The sequence below is a fragment of the Pelmatolapia mariae genome, linkage group LG10_11 (genome assembly GCF_036321145.2).
Source record: "Pelmatolapia mariae isolate MD_Pm_ZW linkage group LG10_11, Pm_UMD_F_2, whole genome shotgun sequence".
In the NCBI taxonomy this organism is placed as follows: Eukaryota; Metazoa; Chordata; class Actinopteri; order Cichliformes; family Cichlidae; genus Pelmatolapia; species Pelmatolapia mariae.
The window spans coordinates 47,172,432-47,198,654 of record NC_086236.1 but is presented as its reverse complement, the minus strand read 5'-3'; the positions used below and the strand labels follow the sequence as shown (position 1 = coordinate 47,198,654).

Genomic DNA, 26,223 nt, shown 5'->3' with positions numbered 1-26,223 from the left:
CAGAGTGTCAGTGAAAAGTGCTGTTGTCAGCTGACATTTCCAATCACTCCCCCGGTCGCCAAAACTATGGACACACTTTTAACGTCTGGGGACAGAGCAGAACGTGAGCGGAATCTAAAGTGGAGCACAAGGGCAATTTCTCTCTTTCACTCACTTGCTTTCACTTCCCCCTGTTGTCTTTCTGTCTCTCTCTCACACTTGATTCCCAGCTGTCTGTCTGCATATCGATCTATAACTTAATCTGTGGTTAAAACCTGCAGTGTGGCTCATGATGATCTTAAAAAAAAAAGTGCTCCTGTTGTGGTTGGTGGATAAGAAACTTAAACCTTACAAATATCTTTTTGTCCACACATTTCAGAGTTTACATCTTAAATTTCAGTTTTCGTCATATTACTCATTACATTAGAGTGAAACTCATGGAGCAAAAATGTTCAGCTGCTAGAGAAATCTGTTATGGGAACCATATTATTCAAACTGTAACCATATTGTAAACACCTGTACCTAGTCATTTTTTAATGTGTTTAAACTAGAGCCTAAGGAATATAGTATTTTTACTTGATATCTGTATTATCACGTTGTTCTAAAAATTCCCTGGAAAGTGACAATTAATCCAAACTCGGAGTACTACCAGCATCTGGAAAGAGATCAGAGTTCCCCTATATTGGCTTCTTTTTATTGTCTCCTTGTTGAATTTAAAATTCAATTTATCTATTTAAAATCTACTATTCTGATAAGTTGGCCCTTTTTTCTTGTGTTTTTTCCTTTTTAGATACACAAAACACATGTAACATTATGCCTAATTAGTCATTTACTAGTCCACAACCTGCCTGACCCTGCTTGAAGAAGCTGGTTGTGTTTGTAGAGTTCCAAACATGTGTTGCCAACAGGGAAGTTGGAGTCAACACTTATAACATTTTTTTCAAAGGGTGTTTCTCCTGTTTGCATTTATCAGATTTTAAAACATGATGAGTTGTAAATGTTAAAAAAATGAAAAGGCAGAGCTGACTCCAAGACTTTTACTGGGAGTGACTGGGATGGACAAGGTATCGACACAGAAATGATAGACAGAAATGAGTATATCAGAGGGACAACTCGGGTTGAAAGCTTTGGAGATAAAGTTAGAGAGGCAAGCCTGAGATGAACATGGGACATGTGCAGGCTAGAGAAGTGATAGTGGATTTATTTGACAAAGGCTGCTTGTGAAGCTGTGAAGCTGCAATGCTGGAGGAAAAGAAAGACCACAGAAAGTTCATGGATTTAGTGAACAATGATATGCAGGGGGTTTTATGACAGGATGCTTGGGGCGGATGATCTGATATCCTCGTGTTGGTGTTGTTCCCACATCATCATAATAAATGTTGTTCCAGGTTCGACATTGCAAGTGACCAGGATACTGTTCTTTATTAAAGAACAGTATCCTGAAATGCAACGAATTCAAATTGCTGGATTGGCGGACAGAGGCGGTTTCTCGCAAGTTAAGTAGATTTTTTTTTTTTTTTTAAGGCAGTTTTTTCCGAAGTCGCAAAAGTATGACGTCGCATCAATGTGATTGGTCACTTGCAATGCTGAACCTGGAACAACATTTATTATGATGATGTGGGAACAACACCGACATGAGGATATCAGATCGTGCGCTTGGGACAGCGGGTGATGGAGGCAAATGATCCACTGTTCCATCCCTTAGAGCAGGGATGAGAGAACTCCAGGCTTCAAGGGCTGGTGTCCTGCAGGTTTTAGATGTGTCCTTGATCCAACGCAGCTGATTTAAATGGCTAAATTACCTCCTCAACATGTCTCCAAGTTCTCCAGAGGCCTGGTAATGAACTAATCATTTGATTCAGGTGTGTTGACCCAGGGTGATATCTAAAACCTGCAGGACACCGGCCCTTGAGTTCCCCCACCCCTGCCTTAGAGTTAGCAGCTGGAAGAGGAAGTGCTTCTTGTGGTACATCTGCAAATGTCAGCTACAAGTCTACAGATAAATTAATCAGGCTCTACCTAAAATGTTTGCAAATGCTTGCAGAGCATTGAAAAGCCTCCTTATATTTTGAAGGTTTTAATTTTTTTATTTTAATTTTTTTATTTCAAGAATTAAACCAAAGCAACTGTAAAAAATAAAATAAAATATGCATGACTAATAACCAGCTGTATTACATATATCATGCACCAGCATTGGTCCAGTAAGATCTTCTGCTCTTTTGCCGAGCCTCCATATTGGCGTGTCAAAGCAGCAAAATATTGTTATTAAAAATGACTATATTCCTTTTCCAGGCTATTGTGCAGTCTGGCTTTTTTTTCTTAACCACTTAAAAAAACAAAAAACAAAAAAAAAAAAACCACTTAATGGCACCACAGAATAACTCGTAGTGCTTTATTCAAGACAAAAGAAGTCTGTTGGATAACTTTTTCTTCTTTTTGGGCAAATAATGTTGGATCTGATGCTCTCAAGGCCTTAAAGTCTTATAGAAATTATTTAAATGTTAAAAATAATCCTCTGCTTGTAAGATCCTAAATGAAATATTGAACTATCTGATCTGAAGCGCTGTGGTTAGGATGAAGTGGAGATGAAACTATTTTTAACTCAGATTAGAGTTTGGTCTGACATAGATCACCACACAGCATTATCTAATAAAAGCAAACAAAGAAATTGATAAAAGACAGCTCTTTTTTGTTGTTTATACTAGTGGCTGTTTACTCTGTCATGGACACAAATTGCTTTTCTGCTATAATGCCAACTCTTGAATGTGCCACCTAACTGGAGAGCCTGGGAGCTTATGATTTAAACTTCATGGAAAGCTCTTTTGGCAGACAAACTTAATGTTTCAGTGACATTAAGCCATCGTCTAAACTCACAGCGCATTGGCTTTTCATCATGGAAACAGTCCAAGACTTTATTTCTTCATAGTGCCTAAAGATGTTAAACTACATATGGGGAATGGATTTGAAGACTTCTGAAGCATTGCACTCTCGGTCCTCCCTCTGTGTTTGTCTGTGTGAGTCTAACTGGCAGAGAGGGAGGAAAATGAGGGAAATGCGAGAGACAAGACAGCTGTATCGGATCCCCAATTAGGAACTACCACACACAGAGACCAACCTGCACGTACACTAATGCATGCACACATGCAGACACGCACAAGTTCTGACAGAACTCGCACAATTTGCAAACACACAGGACGCGTGCATATACATAATGTATATAAACACTCTTAGATATCCTGGAGAGATGCAGAAATGATGCACGTTGGTGTGGGTGGGAACTGTGGTTCAGAAGACATCAAACGGTGAGCATCCATAGGCTGACTGTGTTCCACAAGGGAATGAAAACACAGATCTGATGCTGTGAGGGCCCTCTGAGGACTGTCATTAACACTTCACTCACACACAGACACACACAGACAGGGTTGCACACAGATTTTGTCAAGCCTGCCAAAACGGGGTGCGTTGAGTTTCGTATCGACATCCCTCCTTAAATCTCGGCAGTCTAGAAAATGCTGTCGATTTCAGTGGTCTTGGCAAGGATTCGGAGGAGTTTCCATGTGTTGAGGAGGACACATGGCTCATCCTTGAAAGACTGTCATTCTAAAAGTCAGCTCTACCCCCCACCAAACTAACCCAGACTGATGCTACAGAAAGACATTCTTCTCTGGCTTAGCACAGTGTCATTCAGCTTTGTAGCATTTCTATGAAGCCAAAGAAAACAGATTTTAGGTTAGCCAGCAACGTCTGTTGACTTTATATATATACCCCATGATACAAAAACATGATGTGGATACAGAGGTACCTCTGGATGACTGAAGAGTAGCTGAAAACTCAACATCAATTGTTAGTATACTACAACATTATTAATTATTCCCTTTGTACAGTCATGGTAAAATGAAAAGACAAATTAAGAGGATACGTAGCAGCCAGGTGCTGCTAAAAATGCACATCATCACATCATCTCGACATGTGAGGACATTTATAAAAGCAGAAGCTTTGGCAGTTTGCTGGCCTGGGGTATTCAGGTGTGTGTTAACGCGAATGTTAAGGAGGAAACGCATCACGAATGATCTGAGAGAAGCAATTGTTGTTGCCGATCAATCTGGGAAAGGTTAGAAGACCATTTTCAAACATTTTGAAGTCCATCATTCTGCAGTGAGAGATTATTCACAAGTGGAAAACATTCAGAACAATTGCCAGTTCCCACGAGTGGATTTCTCATTAAATTCACTGCGAGGTCAGACAGTGCAATGGTGAGAGAAATGGCAACTCCCTTGCCCCAAAAAGCCCAACTAAGAGCTACATCTGACTCCACAGGCCTCAGTGTGTTAAATGCTAAAATTTGTGACAATACAATTAGGAAAAAGCCTGAACTAGTGTGAAAGGGTTTCTAAGAAAGAGCCTCTTCTCCCTAAAAAGAAAATGACAGCTTAGATTTGCAAAGTCGCATCTGAAGAATCCACAAGATTTCTGGAACAAGACTTCTGTCCTTTGGACAAGCAAGACCAATATAGAGATCTGTGGCAAATCAGCACAAAAACCTCATACCAACTGTCAAACACTGTGGCGAAGGGGTGATGATTTGGACTTGTTCTGCAGCCACAGGACCTGGGCAGCTGAGTCCTCTGTATACCAAAGTATTCTAGGGTGAAATCTGAAGCCGTCTTTCTAATAGCAAAAGCTTGGCCCAAATTAGTTCATGCAACAGGGCAATGATCCTGTGCACAGTAGGAAATCTACAACAGAACAGTTAACAAAGAAAAAAATTAAGATGTTGCAATAGCCCAGTCAGTCCAGACCTCATCCTGACTGAAATTCTCTGGTTGGACCTTAAGAGAGCTGTGCATAAACAAATGTCCACAGACCTCAATGAACTGAAGAGACTGAAACAGTCATACAGAAAATGTTTTTTGTTTCTCTTTCCAAAGTATTTTGTTAAAGGACTCTGTGTAATAAGCCTTGTGGTGGTGTTCATCTGAGGATTGTCTGAAACCATAGAATTAATAAGGGTGTGTATTTTCTTTTGGCTCACCATGACTTTTCAGGGATTTAACTCAAAATTCTAGCGTGTAACCTGTCAATACAAATTTACTTTAAAATACAATTAAAATACAGAAAGAACAGAATAATTGACAATGAAAATAATAGGTGTAACCCTCCATTTGGTGCTCAGGAAATAGAGAAAATAATCTAATTTCTTCTAATGAAAGTTACACATGTAACTAAAGCCGTAGGTTATACCACTTTTTTTGCTTCCTGGAGAATTACTTTAAAGTAGAAGTAAAATTACATCTACAGATATTTTTCAGAACAAATTTCACTATTTTTAAGGCACAAAAAAAATAGGAAAGTAATCGGTAAGGAAGTGCTGACCTTTCCTTTCTGGCTCCTTGTAGTCTTTTATTGGTGTGTTTTAAGTATTTCAGTAGTTTTTATGGGTCTCTTACGTGTCATTGCCATTGAGTGAAGTGTAGGCCGATGTTATTTGAACTCACTCCAGGTTTCTGTTGGAATCAACCAAAATGTTCCAGTTGGGACTTGAAGAGGACATTCTGCACTTTCCTCTCCTCTTATTCCATGATCTAAAGTTTCCTCACTTAACCATCTGATCTGTTATCAATACTTTTTTCCATTTCTTCTGCACAATAGCAGATTGTTGTAGCTGTTTGGATAAAATGAAATATTGCCATTGAATCACCGATTTGGATGGTGCGTTGTTGTAATAGGACATTTTTTCCCCAAGGCCATGGCGTCATCCTCTCTTCTCCTCTCCTCTCGCTAACCTGTGTAACTACAGAGGGAACAGGTGGACACACAGTCTGACAATAATGTACCCAAACATGGAAACATGTTTTTTGTTTTCCTCTTTTTGAAATTAGACCAGTGCGACCATATTTTTTTTTTTTCTCTTCAAGATTCATAGTGTAACTACCCAGGCACCCCCATCCCCCCACACCCCCGCTGTCCAGAGTCTGGATATGTTTCACTTTTCTGCCGGGAAAAACAAGTTGGCAAAACACGTGGATGATGTATGAGATCTTTGACATGCATTCAAACTTCCACAAACATACTCTGTCACACACGTAATTACACCTACACAAGTATTTGCATGCTCAAGTGTTCGGTCACATGCACTTGAGTCATGCCGATGTAGAAGTCACTGAGAGTTGGTCTTGCTATTGCCAGATGGTGTGTGTAATGTGTGTGTGATTACTGCTTTGGTGTAGGTTTTTTCTTTTCTTTGTGAGCGTGCTTGCCGTTGCGTATATGTGTGGGCGATTAGCCTTGTTTTCTTCAGAGTGTTTTCCACGTCTGCAGCCGTTGGCTGGCTCCACCAGCCACAGGCCAAAGACCTTAATTTACCACCAGCTATGACTTTTGGGAAAGAAATAGTATCAGCCAAACAGATTTGATTTCAGCCTGTCACAATCAGCGGGTTTGTAAATACCATTCAGATATAGATTTAAATTGCAGGAATAAAAATGTGTGAAAGTGTTGTTCAAATGTTTGATTTTTGACAAAAACAGTGATTTTTCTCTCTGCCAATTGCGAGATCATACGCTGCTCATCTGTCATGTTAGGTGTGATAGCAGTCCTTTAAAGCCTTTTTTCCTGTTCCAATAGAGTTTGATATGAGGCTGTCAGGCGAGCTAGACTCTGTTCTCTTCTTCTTAATGACAGAAGCAGTTGGCTGACAGAGACTCTCCTGATGCTGACAACTAAATGATCTCTTCTTTATTAAACACCTCTTACTATCTCTCCATCTCCCCCGGACTACCTCACTTCCTGCTCGCCTTTAGTATCTTTTTATCTTTTGACTGACTGCTCTACCTCTCCTTGTCTATTTCACATTCCTTAGTCTCTCCAACCCTTCCCCTGCTTTTCTCACCTCCTTTGCTAGGAAGCTTCTGCATTGTTTTCTCATTGAGTTGTTTTTGCCTCTACCTTCATTGTTTCCCTTTTTTTTTTTTTTTTTTTTCATCTCTCAAACAGAAGAGGGAATATACTTCGATCCTTTACCTGGGGCTATCAGCCAGTCTGCTAGCCAGTCAGAGAGCTTGTCGGGCAGAGTGTCAATCTGTTTGATAGTCACTCAGCCAGCCAGTCAGTCATTGTGCAGCAGTGTGAAAACATTAATTAAAAGTCTCATCCACAAAGCCAGGCAGTGATCCAGGCTGATCTCAACAATCCAAGCTTTCCGTCTTCGTCTTTTTCTGACTCTACCTTCCTTTCTGTCTCTGTTATCCTCTCTCTTCATACCTTCTCAGCCTCTTTCTTGGTTTTGTCTGTTTCTTTCTCCTCTCTTTCCTTGAGCACTAAAAGACTGGTCTGATAAGAAACATTATTAACTTCTTTCTGAGAACCCAAGAACAGAAAGCTCGAGAATAGAAGTGGGATGTGGGGGGAAAATAAAGAAGGAGACAAAGAGAGAGGCAGAGGTGTCAAACATAAGAGAGTAAGGTGGTGAATCGGACAGGAGACATTAAAAGTTGGTAGAGGGAGCAGATGGAGGGACGGACTTTCTGTTCCTCCATCTGCTGGATGGAGGTTGTGTGTCTATCTTGTTAATAATTCTGACGCAAGTTATCCTGTGGTGACCATTTCGTGTACATATTTTGTGGTAGTCCATCACTGCGTTGTTTCCTTTGACTGGACCAAACTTGTGACTCAACGATAGACCAGAATTATAACCCTGCAGCTCTGCCTGCAGCACAGCTAAATATTTACCCAAGACTCAAATAACTAATATTGCTCCAGATGTTAAAAATGGGCCAGCAGCAAATCAGAATATTACATTGTTGTTTTTGTTTTTGTTTTGCAGATATGGGAAAATTGTCTCTACAAAGGCCATCTTGGACAAAAACACCAATCAGTGCAAAGGTGAGTGAGTTTCATTCTACTTGTTTCTGCAAGGATGCAGTATCTGCATCCTTGCAGAAACACTCTACTTCACAGCCTCAGATCTTGATTTGATATTTAAGTCTTTTTATTTATAGAGACCATTTCCTTTACTTAAACACCGACAGTGTAAGTCCATGTGTTGGAGAACACACCACCGCTGACTATAAAGGCCATGTTATCCTTTAATCTATCATAATGATGCTCTTCTAGAGAATCTTTATTTTGCTTAACTTCACCGTGATGATGATTTCAGGATTGCTCTCTAATGATACTCAGAGTTGAGCGCATTTTGAAAGCAAGCTGTTGGTATTGTTGTCGTATGCAAAATCAGGATGGAGAACACCAGACAATAGACACAATATGTTTCAAATCGTCTCTGCGGTAAACGGGGCTCACTCAAGTGTCCTCTGATGAGGGTCTGCTTGATTGTTAGAGTGGTCTGAACAAAGCACTAATCAATATGATTGTAGTCGTCTGCCTTTGAAGAGGCACACAAGAGCGTGTGTTCAGAATGATTGCTGCTCATCTGTCAGAGCTGTACTCAAAGGTATCCTGACACGGTTTAGGACAACAGCACAAATGTCCTGTAATCACCGTTTCAGGTTGGACGGTGTGAGTGAAGGAAAACCCAGTCTGATTGGTTCTGATAGGAGAAATGTTAATGTGAATTTTAAGTCTTCATCTGTGCTGATTACTTAGGATAAAATATTTTTGGAGGAAATGATTCCACTCCTGCTTGTCTTAACATAATAATGGGAAAACCAAATCTCAGTAAGGCTCCTCTGGAAAGTCTTTTACTTCGCTCATTATCTTGAATCTTTCTAATTGGCTAGTTATGTAAATCTTAAACTTCATCATGCTGCTACCTGCTTCACCATCACATAATCAAATATGGCTTGGGAGTCTTGAGCGCATATTAAAATGCCTTTCCTGACTGCTTTACAGCACAGCCAAAGGAAGGGAAGAAAATTCTATAAGTCCAGTGATAGTTATCAGTTATTCTTTCTCGGCTCATTAATTTTTGTCATTGGTGTTTTGTGAAATGAGTTTTTTAAAACCTGTTTCAGTATGGCCTCCAGTTCATAATTGTGATGTCTGCCAATTATGTCTTCGTGTTCATGCTTCTTTATAGTATGGAAAAGTTATCATTTTTGATCGTACTGCACGAGTGCTTACAAATTAAATGGAAAACGAAACGTAATTTCTGCTTTCAATTATATTTCCAGGATATGGGTGATGATATGGTTTCATTGCTCACCAATCCCAGGCAAACAAGTTTATTTGAAAGTCTAAAGCTTATTAGTGTTTACCAGTGCTGTACTTTTGTATAAAAATGCTGTTAGGAGCACGTCAGTGAGCCACGATATTGGGTGAAATCTCTCTAATGGATGCTGACACTCTGTTTCCAACCTGTGCACATCTGATGCTCAAATACATCGGCTATGTATCAATCCATGGTAGAAAGTAGTCCACAATATAGATTTACACCTATTATAAAAAATATTGTTATATACAATATTGCTAATACAATATGTTTGTGACTTGGGTTTTAAACAACCACATGGGAAGATAAAAAATGATTAAATGAACAGTTATTGACTTTTATTTTACTTATTGCAAAGAAAAGACTAAGATTAATGCCACATGGTGTCACTTTTGACTCATTGGCACTTCATTAAATATACCTGTGCAGCTGCTAATCAACTCATATCCAATCGGTCAATCACATGGCAGCACCTCTATGCATTTATGCATGCAGACGTGGTCAAAACAATCTGCTGAAATTGGACCCAAAGATGATTTGCAAAGAAAAGGGAAAAAGGTGATTTAAGTGTCGTGCGTGTTGTTGTTCAGACAGGTTTTCTAGGAATTTCCATTCAGTTGTCTTTAACCTCCTAAGACCCGAACTCTTCCACGGCATGCATTTTTGATTTCTCTTTGATATTTGGGCTTATTGGGGCCTGATGAATGTAAAAACAAAGAATGACCAGATTTTTTTTTTACCTGATTTTTGTTTCTAAGAAAAATCAGAGCCACATATGAGGATATTTGTTTAAAATTTCGATAGAACAGTAGCAGTATAATGTCCTCGTAAGTGGATATCAGGCCCTTGTGGAGCAAAATTGAGTATTTTGGTCTAAATAACCCAAAATGTGATGTCCACATATGTGGACGCCAGGTCCTAGGAGGTTAAGGTTTCTAGTGAGCGGTCTAAAAGAGAGAAAATAGCCAGATATTGAGCTAATAGACAGGCAGCCTAAACCTAAAACAACACATTGAATGTTATAGCAGATGTGCAAGAAGACCACACCATGCACCACTCCTGTCAGGAAGGAACAGAAACTCGGATTACATTTTAAACAAATAGAAGATTGGAAAGATGTTGCCTGGTCTGAATACTCTCGATTTCTGCTTTGACATTTAGGGGATGTGGTCAGAATTTGGCATAAACAACATGAAAGCATGGATCCATTCTGCCTTGTATCAACAGTTCAGATTAGTTGTTGGTGGTGTGATGGAGTTGAAGATATTTTCTTGGCACACATTGGGCACCTTAGTACCAAGTGACTGTCATTTCAGTGCCACAGTCTACCTGAGTATTGTTGCTGACCATGCCCCATTCCTTTATGACCACAATATACCCATCTGCTGATGGATGCTTCCCGCTGGGTAATGTGATATGTCACAAAGCTCAAATCATCTCAAACTGGTTTCTTGAAGATGGCAATGACTTCATTGTGCTCAAATGGCCTCCACAGTCACCAGATCTCAATCCAATAGAGCAGCTTTGGGATGTGATGGAGTGGGAGATTTGTATCATGGATGTGCAGCCAACCAATCTGCAGTAACTGTGTGGGGCTATCACATCTCTGTAGAATATTTCCAGCACATTGTTGAATCTGTCCCAGTGAAGAATTGAGGCATTTATAAAGGCAAACTGGCCTTCCCACTACTAATAAGGTGTACCTAATGAAGTGGCTGAGGTTGGACCCTATTTCTATGTGGGTTTTATATTTAGAGTCCAGAATTTGTAACTGCACAGACTTTTATTTCTCTTCTGGGTTCAATTTCAAGTCAGATAAAAAGTTTAGTGAATAAAATTTTATTCTAATATGAATAAAAGTCAGACTGTGACTGAACAGTCTGCAAGCTGTCAGATGTTTTGCAACGTCAGTTAATGGCTTCAGACCAAAGAAGACAAATTGACAGCTTGTTTTAATCACATTCACTCACATTTTGTTTGGTACTGTTGACTAATCAATCCAGAGAAAAGTTCACGCAGCTCATTGCCTGTAATAGTCAACATGGGAGGTAAGAGCATACACGAAGCAGGTGTCTTTGTTCCTTGTAAAAAATAAATAAATAAAAATTACATTTGAAAACTTGCCACCCTGTCCTAGTTATATTGCAGACATGACTATGGAAACTAAACATGAGAGAAACTTTTTTTCAGAATGCAATCCCTGTACAACGAGCTATGAATTGATGCACAATATTTAATGCACAGTCTACCATAATGCAATAGCTGCAGCAGCATAGGCGATTACAGGCTGTGGCTCTCATCAGCAATTTCGCTGCTTGTGATGTAGACTTCATACATCTTTTAGCCAGTTGTTAACTCACAATGAAGGAGTTTCATTATCAGTCGGCCATTAGAGTGCCTTACAACCGGATAAGTGTTGGTTTGATTGCAAAGGCATTCAGTAGGGACAAGATAAGTGCTTAGCGTGACTAAGAGAGTACAAATTGGCACAGAGAGTTCTCTTGGAAAGGGAGGGATGGATGGGTGGAGGCACAGAGAGGTGGAGGGAGGGGGTAAAAATAAACTGGGGCTGACAGAAAAGGAAGGAGACCCTTTGAAACTGATGATTTAGCAGACAGCCTTTTCTTTTCAGGAAGACTATGCAGAGAGGGGAAAGAGAGCCAGAAAGCATGAAAAATGTAGTCAAAGAGACAGGTACATAAATAAAGCCATCTTCCCCTGCAGTCCGAGGAGACGCACAGTTCGATTGGTTTGCATACTTTTGCTGTCATGCGGGAACCATGTGATCTCAGTTTCTGTGATGTTTTTCTTGGTCTTTATCCCTGAAAAATTGATGTTTCCTCTTCAGGGCAATGTAAATATATTGTTTGATGCCATGAAATGAGATGCACTGTTTTTAGAATTACTGTTTAATTAAGTAAACAAAGAAACTAAAAGTTTTACTTTATTCTCTGAAATAAAAGTATTATGTTTGTAAAGTCCTATGCTTTGTTGGGAGCTCGGTGTTAAATACACTCGCAGTTTTGTTGTTAGCGGGATCTCTGAGGGAGGGAGAGTGTATGCTGCACAGGATAGAGGAAGGGAGAGGAAACCACTAGATTGTAAAGGACTTCCATTTCCTAAAGCAAGCACCCTCCCTCTCGCTGTCTCCGTGTCTCCAGTAGAACCCCCACCCCCACCCCCCTTAAAATTCAGTCTGCCTGTGCCTCTCGCTTGCCCTCTCTTCCCATCTCACTGCAACCCCCAAATTCCTCCATTGCGTCGTCTCTTTCTTTGAGTTCCTTGTGTTTCCTTGTGTACTTGGGCCATTAGAATACGCTAACCAAGGCCAGGAGCTCAGGGAGCTCAGGAGATTGGATTGAATCTAGTGGTGGGTGTGTGTGTGTGTGTGTGTGTGTGTGTGTGTGTGTGTGTGTGTGTGTGTGTGTGTGTTCATGCTCATATTTATCTGTCCTTCCATCTGTGTCTATGAATCCATTTGTGCATGTTTGTGTGCACTTTATCACACTTCTTTTTTTATTATCACAAGTGGAATATTTGTTGGAGTGACCACAGAGGAGAGGGTCAAGTGCACAAACATGAATGATTAAATGTTTTAGATTTTCATTTTTTGTTATGTAGACTTATAACATGTGTTCAATGACATTCACATTTTGTTTGAATAGAAAGCACACCCTCTTTCAGTTAAGATTTGGCATCTCAGGACATAGTAAAAATAACATGGTCCTTACACCATGTAATTATTTAACAAAAACCTAAACCAAAATGAATAAGCATTTCTTGCTGCTTTCATTAAGAGAAACTAAGACTAAATAATCATTTAGAATTTGTCATGTGATCATCAGTAAGTGAGAGCACACCTATAAAAGTAGTTTGCTGGTCTGGAGAATTCAGATCTGTGCGTGTGTGTACGCAGTGCCAAGGAAACAACTGTTGATGCCTATCAATCTGGGAATTATCCACACAATTTGACATCCATTAATCTTCAGTGACAAAAATTTACAAGTGGAAAAATTCAAGAGAGTCACCAGTCTTCCTAAGAGTGGACCTGCCGAATTCACCCCAATTCACCTCAGACTGTGCAATTCTGATAGAAACTGCAAAAAGAGCTGCATCTCAGTGTCTACAGGCCTCAGTTAGCATGTTAAATGTTAAAGTCAAAGTGGAGCCCTTTGGCCATAATAATTTGTTTGGGCAAAAATCAAGAACATCATATGACCACTAACGCCTCATACCAGCTGTCAAGCACAGTGGTGGTGGTGATTTGGGTTTGTTTTGCAGCCACAGGACCTGGGCACCTTGCAGCCACTGTGTCGACCATAAACTTTTGTATACCAAAATATTCAGGATATTAATGTGAGGTCAAATGTCCAACAGCTTAAGCTTGTTCCAAATTGGGTCATACAAAAGGACAATGATACCAAGGACACCAACAAATCTACAACAGAATATCTGAAAAAGAAAAGGTTTTGCAGTGGAGAAGTGGAAGTCCAGACCTCAACCTGAAACAGTATTACTCCAGAAATATGCAAGAGACTAGCACAGACAATGATTACTTCAAGTTAGACAAGTAACTGTTATTCTACCAGAGTCATTTTTACTTAGGTTATTACTTAGGTAACGACACAGTTTAATATGTTAAACCTGCTATGTAAAAACCTTAGAATTGAGATGCTCTTTTTTTTGGGGGGGGGGGGGGGGGTACTTTCTTTTTACCATGACTGTATTGTATGATTTACAGATTACAAAGTGGACAGAAGTTTGGTGTATTCACCAGCAGAACTGTCCATCAGCTTGAAAGGCAGGCATATGCTCGTCAATTCAACAAGCGTCCACTCTTCTGAAGTGTCCTTGAGGAAGACAATGAATCCCTACCAGCTTCTAGGGTGCACTCTGTCACTGATACTTGACCTCAGACCTCGCTGGAGAGAAGGCCAAATAGATGTTCAGAAAACCGAGAACTCTCCTTGAGCGATGAATAGATTCAAAACAAATGGCACATTCTCTTCAAGGCTGATGTTTTGTCAAACCAAACCAGTCAGTGAGATGAGCACTTTGAGGAAAAAAAACTGTCTCCATCATTCTTGCTTATAGGAGAGTGAATGGTGCCTGGTGATGCATTTTTGTGGCTGAGCAACACACACCTGTGCTAGGAGAATAAAATACACACCAATTCCCTGATGTCTTTAGATGTAAGGACCAACTTAAATGTGCAAGGCAGAGCAAGATTACACGCCAACAACTACAGCTCAATATTTTATTTACAGAGCGTGTACAAGGCTCCTGAGACAGACACTCTTGTGCTACTTTAGCACAAGAACGTGTTGGATATGAGTCTCTCGGCTGATCAGTAAGTCACTGTAAACAGAACAGCTTCAAGGAGTGACTGTTGGTTACATTACAGATCAGTCTGGTATTTGAATGCTGTAAATATGATTACACCCGAGCTGCTTTCTTTTAACTCTGCTTAATGTTACTACCATAACTAATTTACTGTTACATAATATACTAGTTCATAATACATAGGTTATATATAAAACATAATATATAGGTTAAGAAATCAAATGTAAATCATCATAATAATGCGAGAAACAGGAATTAGATGTAATTATTAACGCCAGCTTAATTGGCACTAAAAACACAATTTTTCTTATGTATGATAACTTGTTCTTTTTTTCTCAGTTTTTCACAGGATTTGCTGCAATAATTCTGTAAAGTATGTGACACAAATAGTAACAATTTTTTTTATATATTATCGCAGATGGATCCAAATAAGGCTATTAAGACCACACTTTACTAATAGTGGGTTTTTATATAGATCTGGTATACTGTGGAGCTACCTGCTGCTGTGATAATAGACAAATCTAATGAATTTCATTTTTAATTATTACACAAATGAGATTTAAAAAAAAGATCTCGATAACTGCGCTACTCTAAATGAATTGAATTTGAAGGAGTCGTGTTTCCATGATTTTATCAGGCCTCGATATGCGTGAGTGTTCAGGCAGGTGTTTGTCTTTCTGGACACATTTTGTCAGCACAAAAGCGTCACAGTCATGGATGTGCGGTTAACGTCACAGTGAAGGCTGAAAGTGAAGATGTTGTATAATAATCTAAGATCTAAGTTAATTAGAAAACTAGTGAGTGAAATCATTTTCACCCAGTAGAAATCATTTTACACACAGCTCTGATTTAGAAATTTTTGGCATTTATTTTTAAGTAGTTGTCATTTCTGCCCTTTGAAGCTCCGGTTATATCAATACAGCTGTGCTATGCTGATGACACTGAAGATGTGCTGTCAAACAAAGGGTCTCAGATTTGGATTAGTGGTGACTGAATTAACCAGTTTCACATCTGCTTTGGGTTTCCTCCCCCCACTAATTATATGGACACTCCAAAATTAAGCAGCACCCATTATAGTTAGTGTGAGAACTGATGTGGAACTTTTCAACATTCCCTGGAATAAAATGAAAGCATCCCTAACGCACAGCTGACAAATACTGTGTGTGCAATCTCAGTTAGTGGAACTGTTTCAGAGTGGCACTAATTAAATAAATATAGATAAAAAAACAAAAAAAACAAAAACAGTCAGTACTGGTGTAGGTAGCGTGGATATTTGCATGCTTGCATATATTGTGTATCCATCTGTGTTTGCCACAGAGGCTAATGTGTGCACATCACATGTGTGTGTTCCACAGGAAGAACTTGAATATGTTTGTGTAACCCTATTTAGGCTAAATTATGAGTTTCTCATTAGCAACAGTATAAATATTTGTGTGTGCAGTGCAGATCTTGCTGTGAAAGCAGCTTGCTGCCTTTGAACAATAAAATATCATCTGCTTATCAGCAAAATGGAGCGCACTTCCAAACCCTGGAAAAGACAGACAGACAACAACAGATGTTAGGAATGAGGCGTATGCGTGTTTCCAGCGTTCTTATCATGTTTACATTTAGGATTGCGGTAAGTGAGGCTTTTGAAATGTGGATCATTTAACTGTGTTAACATGCAGCCCACTCCATACCACAGCTGGAATTTCAAGGCTTTTGTGCTTTTTTTTTTTTTTTTTTTTGGCTTTTTTTTTTTTTTCCCCTCTCGGGATTCTTGCATGTTTCATACAGATATACAGTCAAAATCACTCACACAAGCATTTTACAATTTTGTTCACATATGCCTCACACAATTGCATCCAAGCTGTCTGACACACTGCCGACAGAAGTCCGTTAGTCAATCTAGATTCACAGAGCTTCAAATTAAATGGATATCATTGTACATTTTACTTTTGTTTGACTTATTAATTTGACTTGAGCAAAGGTAACTTTAGCTGTTGCAAATGCTGCAGTAATTGTATGTTGCATGAGAGTTTGTCTTTTATATATACTGCAGAGACATTCAATACTGATCATTACTTAAGAATATATGTATGTATCTCTAGTGTTTTGTTTGAGAAGTCAGATACAATACAATGGAAGTAATTAGAAATACCAGCTCTGATTTCTGAATCATGGGGTTACTTAACCTTTTCTTATTTCTTATTCTGTTCTTTCTTTCTTATTCTATATGTTAAATTTGACCTGTCAATACCGTTTTTGGTTGGTTTTTTTGCATATTCAAATGTCCTTTCTGAGAACTGTAACTGACAGCATACACATACAATACACTTTTCCTCAATGCAGAATTTTACTTTCATAATAAAAGAAATTATTAAACCTGACAATTTCTCCCAAAATGCAGTAAGTTACAGGGTCCTCTCTCAACTGAAAATGTAGTAACTGTACACCCAACGTTACTTGGCATATTTTAGCTTATCAAACAAAATCAGATGCAACAGATTTATGTAACATAACAAATGTCAGTTATTTGCTGGACATTAGCTTTTTGGTAGCTTTTTCATTTATAACCTGTGATCTATAATCGACTTCATAATCAGTAACAATCATTGTTGCACATTGCTTTTGATTTATTTTCTATGAGTTTCAGTATTGACTTTTAGGGGCAGGGGAAATCTATTAAGCAAAGTATCAAGCTATTTTGCATGGCAATACAGTGTAAATACCGGGAGACCAAAATGAATTTCTGTTAAATATGAATTTCTGTCTACATAGACAGCAACAGATATGTGATTCTCATTCTCAGTTTATCACAGGTAATTGATATATTATCAGAAACCCATTGCATTTTATTGCCAACTTGACCCCATTCAATTACAGAGTGATATCAGACCCGTAGCAGACTTCTGTCTTATGGCAACATTTAAGGCATGCTTTTAAAACAGTGCTGGTACAGTGCTTGACAATCTAAAATGAGACAAACTGAAATGAGATCTTTATCTTCTTGGATAAAACAGATACTGACAAAGTTCAACTTTGGGGCACTGTGATAAATGTATGATACTATAATACTCAGCATATCAAGAACTGTTAAAAATCACAATAATATTGGATTGTGAGTGAAGTATTGCAGTAAGGTATTGTGAGATGCCTGGTGCTTCCCTCCTGTACTGCCTTTGAGGTGGATCAGCTAAACCTAAGTGACACTGGGTCATATAACAGGACAGCAGCAAATGTACAACAGAATGACTGAAAAAGAAAAGAGTCCAGGTGATGCAATGGCCTGGTCAAAGTCCAGACCTCAGCCTGGTTGAAATGCTGTGGCAGGACCTTAAAACAGTTGTGGACCACAGTGAAATGAAAGACACTGTAAAGAACACCGGGCCAAAATTCCTCCAGAGATGTGAGAGACTGATGGTCATATAGAAACTGATTGCTTCAAATTGTTGCTGCAAAAGGTACTGAAGAACTTGGTTTTTCACAGAACTGCACAGAGCCCTGTCGAAGTTTTCTTTTTCACATAACTAATCTACAGAGACTGTACAGTGAGCAGCTTTTAGTAGTTTCTTGCAGTGCTGTGTTGCACTGAAATACACTAAAAATCATTACAAAAACATGGATCATAAACATGGTAGTTATTGTTGTATCACCAGTTTTCTTAATGTTCTGTGCAAAAATGCATTCAAAGGGAGAACTAGCAGCTTTCATTAAATACGTGACCTGACTATATTTCGACATATTTATTGCATTAATGCGCCGAAAACAGAACACAGCCTCAGGTCTGTGATAGAAATCAGCAGTGAGCTTCCTCAGCACTATTCAGAACTTTACCCAATCCTGATTATTTTTATCATTTTCTTTCTTTCCTCCTTACCATCCTCCATCTTCCTGACACTTTCTGCATCTGTTACTTCTGTTGTGTGTACAGGGTATGGTTTTGTGGACTTCGACAGCCCTGCAGCAGCTCAGAAGGCTGTGGCCTCGCTCAAAGCCAGCGGAGTCCAGGCACAGATGGCAAAGGTAAGCTCCGTCACACGCTCCAGTCTGTGGTCTGATTAACTTGGCGGTGTTGGTGTTGATGAGGTGGTGTTGTAACTCCTGAAGAAAGCTGATTATAATAGATGGTGAGATTACTTTTTTAATAGCTTGCAATGACATAAATGAGATGATCAAAACTTTTGCCGTGACCGCTTGGTTTACACGTGAGTAATGCTTTTGAGAGACTGACAGGTGCAGGTTTGCTTGAGTCGGTTTGAGATTACTGATCGAATTAGCCCTGGAGTTAATTTTTTCATGGCAAGCAAACAAAATGACGCAGATTAAGGCTTGACTGCCTTCCTACATTTCCACAATCTTTCTTTACTTTTTGGTCTTATGTGGCCCTTTAGTAATGCTGTTTTATTTTCAAAAAAGCGTGTGAAAGACAGATGAGATTAGAGAAAGTGGGTGTTTGTTAAATTTATATGCATACGTTAGTATATCTTATAAGACTGTATAGTAGCAGGGAACACGCCTATCTTTCTTTTCTCTTAAGGAAAGCATGCAGGTTAATCTGCATTGTGCGCATGTGTGCGTGTTGGAGGACAACAATGCTGTGACGAAACATGTGGACCTAACCGGCACAATCACATTATCCTGCCTGAGAGAAAGACAGAGAGACAGTGAATAGCCTGTCTTGTTTTCAGATTCATTAAAGCTGTATTGCTGCATACTTCCTTTTCTAAATGAGAGAGGAGTGCAATTAAAAATGGGCCAGTCTTCAGGCACCAAGAGCATCCCATTGAATTAAACAGCAGCAAGCCTCCGAGCCACCTTTGCCTTGCTCTTCTATTAAACCTCTTTTCATTAGACTTCCATCTCTTATTTTGTTCGTAACGGCTTAGGGGTGGTGGGTGGGGGGGTATTGGGATAGGGAGGAGCAGGGTTGATGTGTTTAGCTGTTATAGAGGGGAGAACCCTCGACTCCTTGGAGGTTGAGTTCTCTGGAGGGATGGAATGGAGGGCAAAGAGTCCATTTCAAATGAAATTACAGACTTCTTACAGTTTCATGAACTAATTATGCAGAAGAGCTGCTGACGTCCCACATAACTTTCCCAGATCAGTGAGCAGTAAATAAATCTTACAGTCTTAAAACACTGATGAAGGATGTTCCATCTCAAGCCTAACCTTGAACATTTTGTAAGTTGAGCAACTTGATTTGAGTTTAACCACTTTTTTTAAAAAATTAGAGAGACTGACAATTGAAAACTTATAGCAGTACAATGAGATTTTATGTAGGCTAGCTGAGACGGTAAGCTTTGATGTTGCGTCTAATCTGCAAGATAGTTGAGTCTTTCAGCCAAAGTGAAGGGCAGAGAGAGAGATTATCAGCTTGTTTTAAAGAGGGATGAAACATCTAAGACAAATATTACCTGTTTTGGGGTTTCGGGATGTTTGGATAGCGTCACTACTGAGCCAGTGCTGGCCTTAAATGTCATAGCATCCAATCTGCAAAGATAAATCTAGCCAAGCATGCCATATGCATATCACTTTTAAATATCTGAAAACATACTCTGTGTTGAAAGCATTTGTTCAGATAAATAAAGGCAGGGTTATAATCCCATATTGAGAACATAAATGGTGTGGGATATTTCATGATGCTCCCTGAAGCTCTTTACGTACATTTTTCCTACCTGTATCAAAGTCTCATAGTGTTGATCTATGCAGCCTATACAGTATAAAAATTATATCTCACAACTTTATATTCTTATTTTATAGTTACTCCCAGCTACCAGGAAGCACAGAGGCTTACTATATTCTGATACAGTAAAAAGCATGAGATCTACTGCCTTTTAAAACTGATTGGAAGAGACTTGAACATAGTAACTGGCGATAGAATAGGTTTTGAGAGGAAGTACTATATCATTGACCTTGTTTGGAAGGATGAATAAAAAAATGAATCTGTAGAGACAAGAATAGCATGGAAATTGCTTATCTGTGGATCTGGTGCTTAAAATGTCTTTTCTCTTTTCCTTTCTTTATATTAAAAAAGGAAAAGGCAAACATGATTGTGAATCTACAGATCCCAGGATCTAGGTTTTGCTTAACTTCCTCTGCAACGGTATAAATCGTTAAAAGTTGTGTTGTATAAAAAAAACACTTTTAAGAGCCATTGTTGGACAAATAAATCTACACGGGAGACAAGATAATATGTCATAGATGTAAGCATTTGTGCCTACAGGAGCTCAGAAGAGAAATGGACTACACCACATAATGCTTATAGCCATCCCTAGTGTTATCTGCGTGTTTGTTTAAATGCCGAACCAGCAGTTTGGTCTGTCAAGACAACGAATCAGAAATGTCAGACAGGTTTATACACATGACAGACGACAGAAACGAATCAATGGGCAGCAGGAAAACCAAACACGGGAACCATCATGCTGCATGACAGATAATGTAAGAGATGTAGGGGGTTTGTGCTGAGAGGTTGCATTTAGGGCAAGACGCTGGAAATAGCTTAAAATAGAGCTGGAAGCAGCAGTATATGTCACAGTGTAAGCAGTCCGTGTTAGCCATGATTACAGTAACTTCCTGACATCACTCATGAATTAATTAGAGCACAGTTGAAGCAAGATTAGACTGCTAGTGTGTATATAACTGGATTTACTGCGAGAAACCTTTATCCATTAAACCCTGCAGCTTGCACTGACATCTTCTTTTGTAGCAGGTGCATGTTTTGGTTGTGAAATAAATGAGACGAGAAGAAAACACAGCAAGCCAAGATGAGAGAAGAGACAAGAAACTGTGTGTATGTGCGTGTGTCCTATACTCACTTCCTCAGTCTTCTTGGTAATTACTGTTGACCTGAAAGATGATTACTTCTACAGCTGTACTCCCTCACGCTCTCGCCAGCTCACTCACAGTTAGTTTTCTGTCTCCCAGCCTCGTTCTTGCTTTCTCTTTTTGTAAGAGTATCTGTAGGTTGAATCCCCCTAACACTATTACACAGAGTGATTTAAATTCTAGCTCTGATTTTTAACCAACATGTGAATCGGTGCTTCTCTGCATTTTATACACTACAAAATGTTTCGTGAAAAGCATGTGTAGCCCTGTAAAAACATTCAGCAATGTGAAAGTATTGAATATTAAAATTCATATCAGGGCATTATTTTATTTTGCAAACACAAAATCACCTAAGCCCCTGTGTGTGTGGGTGGGTGGGTATATAATAACAGTTACACAGGGCCAAGGTCACTATGCTAATTAGAGAGATGGTACTACTGGCAGTGACACTTCACACCTCCCTCCCTTATTCTCTCCCTTCTTTCTTCTCCCCTCCACTTTGTCCTTGGCACCTCCTGTCTTTGTCTTCACTTCTCTCTCTCTCTCTCTCTTTTTTAACCCCCAATCCCACCATTGAATCCTATTTCAGGGGTTGGTTTAGTTGCCCCCCCCCCCCCCCCCCCCCGCGTACACACACACACACACACACCCTCCCCATTTCCTCTGTTGTATGTTTTCCCCAAACCGTGTGTGTATGTGTGCAGCAGGTGCTGCAATGCCTCCTCCAGAGTCGTTAGTTACAGGGTTGAGTAAGGACAGTGTGTGAAGGGTAGAAAGAAAACGGGCCCTCGTAAAGTTAACGACACTGGTTGACTGTCATTTATCTGCCTCTTTTTTTTTCCTCTTTTTTTCTTTCATTCTTTCTTACCTTTCTTCCTTCGCTCCCACGGACTTTATTTACTGATATAAACGGTGTGTGCAAGCTTTCTTGCATGTGTACTGCTTTTACATGCCTGTCTGTGTGTGTCTGACAGCTGAGGTTAGTGATGGGAAGAGGTGGCCAGCAGGACCAACTGAGACATAAAATAAAGATGAAGCAGACAAAAACACATACACAGGAAGACAAGAGCATTTCTTTTTTCCCCACTCTGCTTCCTGCTTGTCTATCACTCTGTTATCTGTTTGTTTCTGGAAACCATGTCACCTTATTTTTAACCTGTTTGTTTTTTTTTTCTCTTTTTCTTCTTTCAGCCATTTGTTTGAGTGTATTTTTTATTTTGTCAGCCAAATATACAGTAATTACACCTGAATACCTTCACCAGCCAGCACATATAATGTAAATGTTGGTGTTATTCTGCTTTGTAAAGAGCAGCCTGTGACTGAAAAGCCGAGTTTTAAATTGAAAACCCTGGGCTAGGTGTTGGGGTAATGTTCCTTTCTTCTGTTGTAAAATCTGAAGTGACCGATCTCTTTAGAGGACGCTTGTTTTTATAAACTATGTAGATTATTTTTGAATACACAGCTATGACAAAGAAGGTTGTCTCTGTACAGTTAAACAAAATGTATTTGGATTCTCTATTTGTGTTCAGAGATATCAACTATAATATTTCTACATCTACATTCTTTAAAAAAAACATGCCATCAACTTGCATTGCAAGTTGCTCAGATCTGAGTGGTTAAGGATGTTATAAAGCTGAATTTACTGTCTTTTTGTTAGACCTGACAGCCCCTAGCCAAACAATAGCAGGAAGAGGACATTCAGGAGGAGGACAGAAAGGAAAATAGGAATGGGAGGGATCCTAGTGAGTGAAACCCAATCGAATTAAATGTAATCTGGCCTGAATGTGCACAACCATCAGCTGCTTTCCAATCATATTAATCCTGCATTACCATCCCTTGGCTTTGTGTGTGCGCGTGTATGTGCATGTGTCTTTTTATGTTAGTGTGCGTAGAGGGTGATGGGAGAGAGAGAGATGTAGGAGTTAAGTGGATAAGTGAGAAAACAAAAGAAAGAGATGGACTGGATGGGGGAGAGAGCGTGAGAGGCAGGGAGACTGAGAGGAAAATGAAGATGAATATAGGTGTTTGGGTGATTAATGCGCCGCTGTTGCATTGCTAATGAAAAAATATTTCTCATCATTACAGTAATCATGATAATTCCTAGTGACACATAACAGTTTCTTCATTTTACTGCTTTACTAAGTTGTGTATTATGCCATCAAAAAAGATTACTTGCACAACAGTAAATGTTAGAGTACTGAAAACAGAACTGAAGTCTTTTAGTATATGAGCATAAAGCGTACACGAGAACATGTATACTGTTTTTGGTAGAGACCTTTATAAATCTGTATAATGTCAATGTTCTAGTTAAATAACAAAAAGTGGTAAACACTGAAGATGTTAATAAAACATAAGTGACTCATTATCCGTTCGTGACATTTTTTTCTCCCTCCTCAGTGTACAGTACCACTAAAGGATAGAGAACCTGAGGTTATTGAGCTTATGCGATATGCAGCCAAAAAGCATTCTTTCGAAAGGCCCTGGCTCATAAATACTTCATTAACAAAAGTAATATCAGTAAAATGCTTGCCTTTTTTGAGATGGCAGAGCAGGCAATAAAAACAGAGGATACTTAGTTTCTTTTTTGGCAAACTTGTTGCTGCTTATACCAAATGCTGCGGCTTAGATAATACAAATGCTGTCATGGGTTGTTCTGTACTGAGTCCTCCATAGGTCTTTTGATGAGGCAATTTAGCAAAAGAGGCATTATATATGAGTATGTATGTGTATATGTGTGTGTGTGTGTGTGTGTGTGTGTGTGTATATATATATATATATATATGTGTATATATATGTGTGTATATATGTGTGTGTGTATATATATGTGTGTGTATATATGTGTGTATGTATATATATATGTGTGTATGTATATATATATGTGTGTATGTGTATATATATATGTATGTATACGTATATATATATGTATATATACGTGTGTATATATATGTGTATATACGTGTGTATACGTGTGTGTATATACGTGTGTGTATATACGTGTGTGTATATACGTGTGTGTATATACGTGTGTGTGTGTGTATATATACGTATACGTGTGTGTATAGTAGAGATGGCACGATACCACTTTTTTATGTCCGATACCGATATCATAAATTTGGATATCTGCCGATACCGATATTAATCCGATATAGTGTGTTTTTTTAATCAATAAAACTGTTTTTTTTTAATATCTTGCTGCATTTTGTATAAGTTCATACTCAAGTTTAAATAAACAACAACACTAAAGCTATTCTGTTATACCTGTATGTAAAAAATACACTGCACCCAAAATATTTCATAGTTCAGCAACACTGATCAATCTAATAAACTTAAACCTACTCCATCCTTCCTATTCTGGTATTTTAAAGAGTACTTAGGTTGCTTAATATTTCTGCTAACTAATAGGGTTGCAAACTCCCAGCAAAAAAAAAAAAAAGGGAACCACCCCCACCCTCCACCTCATGATGCTTAATCGACGTAATTAACTTTAATTTGATTCAGTGTGAAAAAAATGCACAGAAATAAATTATTTTTCAAGAATAATTAAATATATTCAACATCTTTCTTCAACAGAATTGCAAACTGCACAGATGGTACTTTCCCAAAGGAAAAAGTACTATAGCTTACTAGGGTATATTAGACTTAACAGTTACTATATACAGTAATGGACTTCTATACATTTTACATCAAATTAAAACTTTGGGTGTAAGATTCAGATAATTATTTATTAAAAGCTAGACATTTTAAATGAGAATAAGAAAGATAAGTATGTCTTTGTGCCCCCTTTTCCCTGTTCATGCCCTATCGGCCCCCCTGGCTAAACTTTGCTAGATCCGCCCCTGCACAGTTACCAGCCGTCAGCTACGTAGAAAAGGATCCTGGTCTAGAAAGTAATATTAAATACATTCTAACAACAGCTTATCAAGCTTAAACGTGCTGCTGTTGTTCAGCCGCTGGTTTCCTCTTTCTGGTGCAAAGTGGGCCAAAAACAAAGAAGAGAGACGGACTCGCGACAGAAAAGCCGATCAGCTGATCATTAAGCAGTTTCATGATTGAAGTAGCAGCAAGAGAGGGAGAGAGAGAGAGGCTCCATATATCGGTTGTTAAGCTTAACGTAGGTACGCTTTACAAACATTCAGAGATGAACTTACACACTTGCTTTACTTCTCTCTGGGATAACTTCCTCGGAGATGAAATGCTGGATTGCTAGCGAGGCTACAAATAAACACAGCCGCTCTATCACGTGAGCACACTGCTTCGATGTGCTACGGTTACAAGCCGAGTTACGTCGTGTCGCAAGTTTTGTGAGGTGCTTTTTTGATATTTAATGGATCGGATTACATTTTTTAATTTCTCGCCGATATCCGATCCAGGAATTTACGTCAGTATCGGACCGATACCGATACTTAATATCGGATCGGTCCATCTCTAGTGTATAGATCAAAGTCCCTGGTTATTAATTTAAGTTATTAGTTTCATAACTCTTAATTTGCTATATGTTTTGTAGTCTCTGTGGGCAGCAGTAGCTATCACATGAATTCCACAGATCCCTGCATCCCTGACATCACGAGTGAAGTGTAGATGGTTGCTGGTGGCTCAATCACAGTTTTTGTTTTGTTTTTCCCAGACATCTTACCTTCCTCACAGCAGATGGAGCCACATGTTTGATGTGGCTCCATACAACACATGCTCTTCCTGACACAGCCTTCTTAGGGATTTGTTTCCTCCTGTTCTCAAACTTGGGATCTATCGCCTGTTGTGTAAATGTACAAACCACTGCACTATGAAGCTGGTGTAATGGCCAAGAAAAAGAATAGCAAGGTGCTTTTGACTGGGATAAATTGTTGGTTGGCCACTGATTGCACTGATTTTTTTTTTTCACATTTGGTGACCAATTGCAAGTATTTGTGGACCAAAGCGATTCCACAGGT

At 39.0% G+C, this 26,223-nt stretch overlaps 1 protein-coding gene across 2 annotated transcripts in view; it reads left to right on the top strand.

Moving 5' to 3' along the window:
* Nucleotides 1–26,223, top strand: part of LOC134637222 (RNA-binding motif, single-stranded-interacting protein 3) — a 126,659-nt gene that overhangs the window by 37,251 nt on the left and 63,185 nt on the right. For both annotated transcript variants that reach the window (XM_063487590.1, XM_063487589.1), the window contains exons 3-4: nucleotides 7,802–7,860; nucleotides 18,402–18,493. In XM_063487590.1, the coding sequence (XP_063343660.1) occupies nucleotides 7,802–7,860; nucleotides 18,402–18,493 (151 nt within the window). The remainder of the gene's footprint in view (nucleotides 1–7,801; nucleotides 7,861–18,401; nucleotides 18,494–26,223) is intronic.